An 11,634-nucleotide genomic window follows, 5' to 3' on the forward strand; every position below is an offset into this window, starting at 1 on the left:
TTTCAAATAAAGTCGAGACTGCTATGAGTTTCTATAATGATAAACTTGGATCAAGTTTTATTGCAATTTAATGATGAGAAGACTAGTTATTATTTTTAAACATGATTCTGCAGCTGAAGGTGCTAAAACTTGTAGAATAAGAAATCTTTGTTTTTTTGTAATGAAATACCACAAAAAGATTGTATCAGATGTCAATGTGCCAGCTTTGTCAAGCTAATTATACCTCTTCTTCTGTTTTAGGATCAGTTCACTTTCCTACATTTCATTTTAATGGAGGCTTTTGCTAATCCTGATGCAGCAATATCAGGAGAAATGGTTGCCAAATTCAAAGGAATTAAAGATCCTAAAGTAGTCCAAAGAATTAATACAGAATTTGAGGTACTAAGAGAAAAACATAATTCTGATTATATGTTAATTACAGAAATGTAGTGATAAGAAATATTAAGTCATACAGTTATACTATTGATATGCTTTGTTTAGAAATTGAACACGCTGCGACCTGAATACCAGATGACAGACTACCAAGATGCCCTTCATCCCAAAAATCAGTCTAAAAATAGGTCTCAGGATAATCTCCCAGGTAAGTTAGCTTGTACATTGTAGAAGTGGTAAATTCTACAATACATTGTTAGAGTAAAGAAATGTTAAGTTATTTCCAAGAGTTGAGGAGACTATTACTAATTTGCCATTTATTTTCAAGAAAAACAGTTTCCTTATCTTCTTTGCTAATTTACACATACAAGAAACTGTTCATTGACAAATGAATGTAAATATGTGTGCATGGATTAGTATTTGAAAAACAATTTTTTTTTTTTTAATTATGAATGTTTTATTTTTCAGTTGATAATTACCGAGTTCGTTTAGAATCTACTTATGGAGAGGATGATTATATCAATGCTGTGATATTGCCCGTGAGTTTACCCTAATATTCAATCAGATATAAAGTATATATATGTTCATGTTTATGGGTTATAACCTTTGGGCATCACTGAAGGTCTCGCATGAGAAACCCCCCATAAAAAGTTCTGACTTATGTTGATCATACTGGGTATAGGCCTAACTTTGAACTTTGTGGCCTTTATATGCTTTTATATTAAGATTTCTCTGAAAATAGGGCAAGTGCTTTAATGTTTAATTTATTATGAAATTTCATTATCTAAAACAATTTATGATTAAACTTTGTAATCTAAAACCAAACATTTTTGATGAACAATATCTGTAAGATGTTTTATTGAGAGACTTGCTGACTTGTATATTTCAGACGAGTTGGAACCGGGAAGGATTCCTGATCACTCAGTATCCCCTGCCCTCTACCATAGCAGACTTCTGGACAATGGTCTATAATTATGAGTGTTCTTCTATTGTTCTACTGGATGAAGAGGTATGTTGTATCATTGGGTATATATTGGGAAATTTATAATAAACAAATACAGTCAAACCTCATTATCTCGATCTGGATGGGACCAAGAAAAAAACTTCGAGATATCAGAGGATTTGAGATATCCAGTGTAAAATACTTAAAGCATAAGTAATAATAATAATAACTTTGACATATCCACTGGTTCGAGATATCAGTGTTTGAGATACAGAAGTTCAACTGTATTATGATGAACAGGAAGGTCGTATTATGGCTTGGACGAGCATTATGACCTGTTGGCCTCAGGTTTTATGAGACTGTCATACATGCCAACTTTCCCGATTTAGGCGGGATTCTCCCGATTTTACCCTTTCATCCCGCCTTCCCGATCGGGAGAGAAAAATTGACCTAATTTCCCGATTTGTAAAAAATCACCCAAAATTTCCGATTTTATAAGTTTCCCTATACCGCTGAATTTTGTCAATTGGGATAACAATATCAGACTTGTTTATTCAATGCACACAGATAAGTTTCATTGTTTATTTAGGTGTTAACATGGTTAATTAGCCACAGGAAATCACTTCACGCTTGAACGCACGGAGTCGTCCAGGTGCAGGTGGCTTATAGCATGGGGCAATTAGGTCCTAATTAGGGGATTATCTTTTCAGTTTTAAGGGGTACGCAAGGTGAAACACATAGATTAAGGGGATAATTGTTTGTGAAAACATAAATTAAAGACAACTAAATAATAACCAAACCATAAAATCGGAACCAAGGAGATCACAAAAACGAAAGTAGAAAACTACAAAGCATAGCTGCTGACTTTATCTACCTTTAATGCAAAAATATTTTAAAGTTTGCCAGTTAAAATAATATGAAAAAATTCTGATGAAACAATAAAGTCTATGTCAATTAGAATTTCTGGACACTTTCTCCCAAAAGTAATTATAATATTTTATGCATATGTGACTAAGAAATACCCACATAGCACCATCAAGCCTGCCAAAGTTCAAGAATGTAAAAAAAATAAATTTCTTTGAGATAGGTGGTATCTTTATGTTAGAAAATTGATGATTTAATTCTTCAAAACCGATGATTTATTTCTTTGAATAAAAGATAAGTGCATTGCAATTTCTCAAAATTTCTTTAAATTTAATATCTGATTAGAATTTCTAAATAATTGAAATATAAAAATCTCATAAATGTTCCCAGAAACAGTACTTTACAGTATCAAAAGTTGTACAATTGTCAATTTTTCACCAAATTATGTGTCCTAGCTGGTAAAAAAAAAGTTTACATATGTAACTAATTTATAATCCCTTCTTTAGTGAGAGAGGCACCTATCTGAGCAAAAATATTTCCATTTTGGAAAGAAAAACCTTATTCTTGTGTTATTTTTATCCTTTAGTAGTATTAATAAGTGATATTAATTATATTATAAATTTAAAAAAAGGATCATGTCATAATCATTTAATTTCACGACAAAATGTCGCGAATTTAAAGCTTATGAAAAATGTCGTCACGCGCAAAATCCCCCATGGGAATTTTCAAAAGTTGGCATGTATGGACTGTGTATTTATTGCAGGACTATGAGGAGTGTTTCTTCCCAGCTCTGGAGCAGACGTCAGAATGGGGTCGTCTGGTGCTACAGACGACGGAGGTGTCCGAACCTCAGGACTGTGTGACTGAGCTCACAGTGAACCTCACAAACACGGTATGTATAGCTACATCATCGTAATATAGGTATGATACATATAATTAAAGACTCATGAACACAGACTACTGAATATCTGAAACATTTCAATACTGAACACATTTTTACTGAAGATTTTTTTAAGTGAGCTTTAATGCAAGAAAAATGTTAGACAAATCTTTATTGAAAATGAAAATATGTCTTGGCACAGGTTATTTCTCTGAAAAAGTGAAATTTCCAATTCTGTATTTACACTCATGGTAGACTGAGTTTGAGTTGTTATAATATTGAGAGTGAACATCTACATTTATAGCAAAATGCCATTGACAATGACGAGGTAAGGAGGCAGCATATGTATACATGCCAGGTTAAATCTTGAACCATTAAGCAATCATATTCTCTGAAATATATTCTTTCACTAGCTGCCATAGTTTTCTTTTTGTGGGACAAGGAATTTACCATGCACCTAATTAGTGGGGCATTTCTTTGCTTATTATTTGCACAGCATACTCAAATATTTTGTATTTTGTTTACACTGTATTGCATAGCTTAGTTCTAATAACATGTAGTATTGTGAATATATTACATAGTAAAAGAAGAGTCCAATGTGTAACAAGTACAGAAGTAAAACACTTACCGTATAAGTAGAATTTTTGTGATTTAATTTTGGCATTATTAGCGTAATGCTAAAATTGAATATCGCTAAAAATTAATTGATATTTATTTGTTATGACTTCTTTAACATTCATTTCAAAATCGCCAAAATAACACTTCGCTAAAAATAAATACCGTATAAGTGGAAATTTTAGCGAGACGCAAATTTAGCGATTTCTACCTGAAATCTGGTATTTTATTTTTAGCGAGAAAGTAATTTTGGCGATTTTAAAGTGCTAACTAAAGAAGCTATTACAAATAATACGCAATTAATTTTTAGCGATATTCAATTTTAGCGATGTCAGCACCCTCGCTAATAATGCCAAAGTTAAATCCTCGCTAAAAATTCTACTTATACGGTAACCAGTTTTTCAGGACAAATCGCTAAATTTGCAACTCGCTAAAATTTCCACTTATACGGTATAACAAAGTTTCGGGGACAGGGGATTTTGCTTTGTTATAAGTGTAATTTGTTATATCCATAACTTTACAACACATTTTAAAGTCATTTGTAAAGAAATCACTTCAATATAAGCGTTAATTCATTATAAACATATTTGCTATAAGTGTGTTTCACTGTATTAATTTTGGTTCAATCATGATATATTGATAATTAAGTTTAATGCTAATAAAGACACATTTGCTTTGATTTATATGCTTATGTGGGGATCATGAAAAAGCACAATCAATTAATAGCTGATATGTGAATTTTTTAAAATATGAACACATCATTAGTTTCCTAATTGATCTTGAAAAATGTGAAATTTTGTTGACTTTGCATTTTAAATTATAATATCCAAAATTTAAATTCATCAATTAATTTGCTTCCTTAATTGTTAATTGATGGCTTGTAAATGTTTATGTAGAGTTTGTCTTGTACACAGGATATAGAGAACGAGATGGAGTTGGAGGTTAAAATATTCGTGGGCAGCGGTTGGAAGGCGACCAGTGAACTTCCTGAAGCTCAGAAACTGCTGCACTGCTTACATTACGAAGTTCAGAAGCGCCAGACCCAGCTAGGTGAACAGAAACCTGTGGTCGTCATATGCAGGTCTCAGATTTCTTAGGATTTTGAAACAAAAAAACAAAAATTTTGTAAACAGTGTGGAAATTTTAAAATATCAGTGTATTAGCTGCTATCTGAATTCTTTAAACTTCTGTGAATGTATATTAAATGTACTGGGCTGTAGGAAATAAAACTTTAAAAAATTATTGAAAGCTCTATAATGTTTATACCTCATGGAAAAGTTAATTATCTTTTTAAACTTTGATTCTAGGAATGGAGCTACACAGAGTGGTCTTTACTGTGCTGTGTGTAACATTCTGGATGGAATAGATTGGTACAATGAAGTAAACATTTATCACAGTGTACGACAGCTTCAGATACGAAAGCCAGAAATCATAAGGTCAAAGGTTGGTACAATAAAGTTCTTATGAAATAATTATGTGCTAATAGTGGTCTTTTTTATTCAAGTGACCTTTATGGCCCATGGGTCTCTAGATATGGTTTAAAATGATGTCTTTTCACAATTTTATAGAAATCTGTAAAACTTTTTTTTTACTAAGTGAGAACAGTATGGATAGATAATCCTTATTTTCTCCCTCTACAGACTCAGTACCAGTATTGTTACCAGGTGGCGCTTAACTACCTGAATCCCGGTGATATTTCTAATTATGGTTTAAAATGATGTCTCTCCACAGTTTTATAAAAATCTCTGTTATTACTGTCATTGTACAGAACAAGAAAACTTGTATGAAATTCAATGGATGTAAAAGAATACTTCCATCTTTTAACAAATCAACAATAGTCTAAATACTTTGAAACCAAGATATTGCTTATTTACTCTACAGGGTCACTTTTGAAGTAATGTTGAAATTATTCACATGTATATTCAAAGAAAATTACCACAAATAAGCCAAAGTGTGATTTTTAGTTCAACTGAGCTATAGGGGTGTACAATTAGCATCGCCCGACACCAGGGGCTACCAATTTATAGGGTTGGGCTAATGTTTTTAGCTCACCTGAGCCGAAGGCTCAAGTGAGCTTTTCTGATCAAAATTTGTCCGTCGTCTGTCGTTGTCGTCGTCGTTGTTGTTGTCAACGTTGTAAACTTTTCACATTTTAAATATCCTCAAAAACCACTGCCAATTTACAAACTTGGCAAAGTCACTACTGAAGGGGTATTTTCACTGAAGGGCCATGCCCTTTTTTTGCTATGAAATATTTTGTTAAAAATTAATGGCATTTTTAAAAAATCTTCTTCTAGAACATCACTGGGCCAGGAAAGATGAAACTCAAAAAAGTAGTGTGAAAAAGTATATATCATGCACTTTGGCTAATGGTTGCACCATCAACAGTTTTATAGGAATATATAGGAAAAATCTTTAAAAATCTTCCTCGAGAACCACTGGGAGAGAGAGATATACTCATTTGGAATCACCCTCAGGTAGTGTAGATTCAAGTTTGTCTGTGTCTGTCTGTAACAAAATGGCCGACCCAAGTTTTACATAGGAATATATAGGAAAAAGGTTAAAAATTTTAACACAATGAAACTTCTGTGGAAGCATGCCTAGGTAGTGTAGATTCAAGTTTGTTCAAAATCTGATGTCAACTTTCTGAATATATAGGAAAAATCTTTAAAAATCTTCTTCTCCAGAACCATTGCCAGGAAAGGTAACAAATTTTTGTCACAGTTTTCTCATGACCCCCGGGGCAAGGGTGGGGCCAAAATTGAAGTTTTACAAGGAATATATGAAAAATTTTAAAAATCTTCTTCTCCAGAACCACCGGGCCAGGAAAGATGAAACTCATGTGGAATCATCCTCAGGTAGTGTAGATTCAAGTTTGTTCAAATCATGACCCCCGGGGCTAGGGTGGGGCCAAAATGGACGACCCAAGTTTTACATAGGGATATATAGGGAAACCTTTTAAAATCTTCTTTTCAAGTACTTCAAAGCTATGATTAGTGATATTTATATGGAATCATTTTGTAGATTCAATTTCTTCAAATGATGCATGCCTGGATATGGGGGGATACATTTTTGGTCAAGCCCGATGTGCTCAGGTGAGCGCTGTGGCCCCTGGGCCTCTTGTTTGCATTGGGGTAGTCCTTTGGGCTTGTAAAAATTAAAAATACCAATGTAATACATGAAAATCTCTACAAATATTTTCACTCATTTTTTGCTATTATTAAATACTTTACTAAATATAACCTGGCTTGAAGAGACTAGTCTAGATAAATTTTATAAAAATAGTACACTGATAAAAGTATCTGCTCTAGATGTAATGGTTGCACTGGCAACATATTAGGGGATAATCATATATGTAAGCATCCACAGGTAATGATTCACGTTGTATGAATCAAGTATGGGAATATATTTGGAAAAAAAAAAACTTGAAAAACTTTCTGCTCAAAAAACAGTTGGTCTATGTTTAGTAATTAATGTTAAATTGAGAACATCCTTAGGTAGTAGTGCAGATTCAAGTTTATTAAAAATGTGGCCCCTAAAAGTACAATAGGGCAGAAATACACTCTGTAAAGTCTTGAATAGGAATATCAGGGGCATATAGAAAAATAAATTTTAAAATCTTCTATAGATCAGCAAGGCTATGATTAGCAATTTGATAGGGAATCATGAATTAAAGTGTAATTACTTGTGTGACCAATATTTCTAATTTTAAACAGGTCAAAGTAGTAACCAGGGACCTAGTGAAATATATTCCAATGTAGGAGCTGTGAGTAAATCATCAGGTGATCCTTTTGATGACGAGCCACAGACCACCATTTAAACCTCCCTCTTCTGAAGAGCTTCATACTACTCCAGGAGGATAGAAGAGTTTCCACAACAGAAAAATGTTCAATAAATGACTGCTCTTTTCCTCTGTGCAAAGATAATGATAGAGGGTTTGGCAGAAACAGGAAACATGTTGATATTCAACACCAGACTACCTTTCTATATGTACATGCCAAATTGATACTTCAGAAGTGGGCATGATCATTCCTCATTGGAATTAGAATTTCTGAATTCATTTATATTTGACTATTTATTACATTCCCACCAGAGTCACGTATTTTATTATAGATAATATAACTAATTATGATGTAACCTTTTAATGCCTTTTATTTAAATGACTCCATTTCGACAAGGAATTAATGACTAGGGAATTTTTAAGAATAGGTGCAGAGCTCTCTTTATATTTTGTTTTTAAGTGCGATTTCTGTATGTGTTTGTTCATATAATAATAACTGCAGCAAAAGTAAAAGTCAACAGACCAAAGATTTAGCAATGATTGTGTGCAATAATGTATTTTCATTGATGGCTTTAAGACAATTTACTTTTCAAAACCTGTCTCAAATGTAATACATGCATGTACATTTTATAAATATGCAATACTTTTTGAGTGCAATATTTAGATAACAGGTACAGTTCATTTATATATAGATCATAATTAATATGCTTAGTAATTATGATTGTATAAAAATAAGAAATCCTTTACCACAATTATATATATTGGCATTTACAAATTATTTTATGTGATGTTATTGGTTCTGTTATTTTACATTTTATGTATAACTAAGTAATGCTTATTTTGTCTTTTATTGTGCCAATGCCCATTTGTTTATGTTAACTATACTTTTCTATGATAAATCTTGCGTATGTTATTTGTGTCTTGGTTCTTAAATTTGGATTTAGAACTACTCTCACGGATACAGTTGTGTTCTCAGGGAGACACAATACAGTTATCAGGGATGCAATAGTGTAGTCAAGGATACAATACTGTTGTCAGGGATACAGCAGTGTTGTCAGGGAAACAGTGTTGTCATGGATACAGTACTGTTGTAAGGAATAAAATGGCATTGTCAGGGATACAATAATGTTTAAGGGATACAGTAGTGTTGTCAGGGAAACCATAATGTTGTCAGGGGTACAGTGATGTTGTCATGGATAATAATGTTATCAGAGATAAAAAAAAAAGTATTGTCATGGATACAATGGTGTCGATGATACAAAAGTTTTGTCAAGTGTACAAGTGTTGTTATCAAGGATACAATAATGTTGTCAAGGATACAATGGTATGTGTTGTCAATGAAAAAATATGATTGTCAAGGATATGGTACAATAGTGTTGTCAGGAATACAGTAGTATTGTCAATTATACAAGTGTTGTTATCAAGGATAAAAATCATTGTCAATGATACAATAGTTTTATGAAGGATACAGTAGTATTGTTTTCAAGTTGTCAGGTATACAATAGTATTGTCAAGTATACAAGTGTTGTTATCAAGGATACAAAAGTGTTGTCAAGGATACTGTAGTGTTGTCAAGGGTTCAATAGTGTCGAGGATCTGTTAGTGTTGTCATGGATACAGTAGTATTGTTGAGGATACAGTAGTACTGTTCAGGATAGGATAGTGTGTCATGGATACAATACAGTTGTTGAGGATACAATAGTTTTGTCAAGTATACAAGTGTTGTTGTCAGGGATAAAATAGTGTTTTAGGTATATATTTATGTTTCCAGGGGTATGGCCTACAATAGATATGGAAAATAGAGTAAAATTTTTAATAGATGAAGGTTGTGTTGAAAAAGATATACTATTTTTGAAAAGTTGGACAGTGTATTTATGTAGATCAGTTTTTTGGGCCCAAATCGGTCAAATCTGTCATCTGAAGGAAGCCGTTTTGTGTGCAACATTATAAAAATCATCCATGCAAGTATGCTCAATATTATATAATGGACTCTTTTGGCGTTGGATATGGTTGGTTTGAACATACAATAAAATATGTTCAAACCAAATATCCAAGAAACGCACATAATTGTTTTATCTAGTTCAGATTTGAATAGATGAGACATTGAAGGCCACATAACGACACTAGTTTCATTTACGAACTACCGTCATTGAAAAATAAAAAAAATGTCCAGATTACAGTTTGTAACCTCCTTGCTTTCCTTTCAGAGTTTTGCTATGTGTAAGATGTCGTTTAAAAATAATCCTGTGATGGGTTTGTCCAACATTTTTTCCTGCTCAGATACATAGCTGTGCTGCCGCCATTGCAACCATTGTTTATGTTGTTTGAGGTGTTGATTGTGACGTCACAATGCCACTGCACGTGCAATGAACCTGCGGTGAATACGGCCTCAAATCTGGAGAATATGTAGCATTAAAAACTGTTTGTGTTTGTATAGATTAACTCTGAGATGAAACTTGCTCCAAAAGCATTAACTTGGTGATTTTTTAAAATACAGCATCTGAAACCTGTAATGGTATATAACTATTGTCCATACATTTCTGATCAATATAGGAATTAGAAATCCTTGAAAAGAAATCTGCTCCAAAAACTTAAATATGGTTGAGGGTATTACATAAGCTGAGGCCCTTTGTTCCACCAGGAACCAAAAAGAACCATGATTACATACATAAGCTCCCTTAACTTCACTGAGGTTAGCCAAGTATCAATGGTGTAAGTAAAATTGAACTCGTAAATCATTTAGCACTTGATAAGAAGATACACTGTACTTGAAAAACAATCCATCCATTGAGGGATAATTATCTTGCTAAATAGTTTCAATAAAGGGGGAATATTTTTAAAAGGTGGAGATACTATCTGTTTTTCCTGTTTACATTTTATTGTGTTTAAACGATATAAACAAATGAAAATAACATTACAAAAAACAAAAAACTTCTGGTTTAGTCTAGTGTGTTCAATTTGAAGTCCATTTGGACTTGTAAACTTTCCCTGTTCTTTTCCCCTCTTTCTTTACTGAGGAACTGAAATACAGTATTTAAAACACATTTATAGCAATGTCACAGGTATAAAAAATACTGATTTAATATTAAAAAATTTGTTATTTCCATAAAGATATAATCTGCTTTAAAAACCACAGGCAATGAAAACACTTTGTTATAATTGTGAATTCAATATACATGCGTTCACTATAACCATGTTTTACTGTAAGAGGAAAGATAAAACTTCAGTGAACTCCTCCAAATTAACTTTATTCAAAACACATACAACAATGTTGATCATGCTGTCTTTTAGAGTTACAGGTATAAAGTCATAAAGTCACTTGTGTATGACATGATTTCATACTATACTTAACTATCATGACAATTTCCTACAATAAATCTTGTATACAAATATTTTGTCCCATACAAAAAACAAGATATGTTAAAATAAAAAAAAAGATTAAACTGCAACTCTTGGATTCAGTAGAGATTCTGAAAGCTAGACTACAGGAAGATAGGACTAAAATATGCATAATTTCTTTGTAAAAGAGCATTGTAAACACAAGAACGGAAGAGAAGCTTTGTATGACTTTATGAATTAATTCACAACCATTTCACTTTAAAATTCATTATTAAACTACTGCCTAAATGTAATTTTACATTCCCCATTTTATGATATGAATAATAAAGAAACTTGAGCAGTTTTAAGATTATTACTTACACATGCAGTAAAAAAATGCATTTTATGGTACAGAATATAAAATACAAGAGGCCCAAGGGCCTTAGAGGTCACCTGAGTATTGTGTAACAACTTTCAAACAATTAAATTTGATTCGTGTTTTAAGCCAGAGGCCATGAATTTCACAATTCACAATTTTGAAAGAGACACCATTGCTTATCATAATTATTAACTTAGCATGCTTACTCTATTTACTTAATACCCAGAGGTAGATCAGAGTAACAAAGAGAAAATGCACTTCCGCTTTATACCCAGTTGTGCACCTCATCCCAAAGGAACCACTGACCCAGGGGCCACATATTTCAAAATTTTGCAAATTTTATCATAAAATGGTTGATTAATACCAAAGAGCTGATTTCAAAGCATTAATTCAGGACTATTTCCCCCCCCCCCCATTTAAAATTGAGCCAGGGGGCATAAAAAACCACTTTGCTAGATGCACCTCTCTTCATCATAAATATA

The 11,634-nt window shown here is 32.6% G+C and overlaps 1 protein-coding gene across 1 annotated transcript in view; it reads left to right on the top strand.

The window, feature by feature from the left end:
* The window catches only part of LOC134232896 (mucin-2-like), a 38,688-nt gene extending 33,296 nt beyond the window's left edge, over window positions 1-5,392 (top strand). Inside the window, exons 19-27 of the mRNA XM_062714891.1 lie at window positions 241-378; window positions 481-580; window positions 841-911; window positions 1,262-1,381; window positions 2,943-3,071; window positions 3,364-3,387; window positions 4,589-4,755; window positions 4,982-5,117; window positions 5,315-5,392. Coding sequence (XP_062570875.1) covers window positions 241-378; window positions 481-580; window positions 841-911; window positions 1,262-1,381; window positions 2,943-3,071; window positions 3,364-3,387; window positions 4,589-4,755; window positions 4,982-5,117; window positions 5,315-5,392 — 963 coding nt within the window. The remainder of the gene's footprint in view (window positions 1-240; window positions 379-480; window positions 581-840; window positions 912-1,261; window positions 1,382-2,942; window positions 3,072-3,363; window positions 3,388-4,588; window positions 4,756-4,981; window positions 5,118-5,314) is intronic.
* The last annotated feature ends 6,242 nt before the right edge of the window (window positions 5,393-11,634 follow it).

Source organism: Saccostrea cucullata, unplaced genomic scaffold (genome assembly GCF_032062105.1).
Source record: "Saccostrea cucullata isolate Sc308-1 unplaced genomic scaffold, CSIRO_AGI_Scuc_v1 ctg52, whole genome shotgun sequence".
Lineage (NCBI taxonomy): Eukaryota > Metazoa > Mollusca > Bivalvia > Ostreida > Ostreidae > Saccostrea > Saccostrea cuccullata.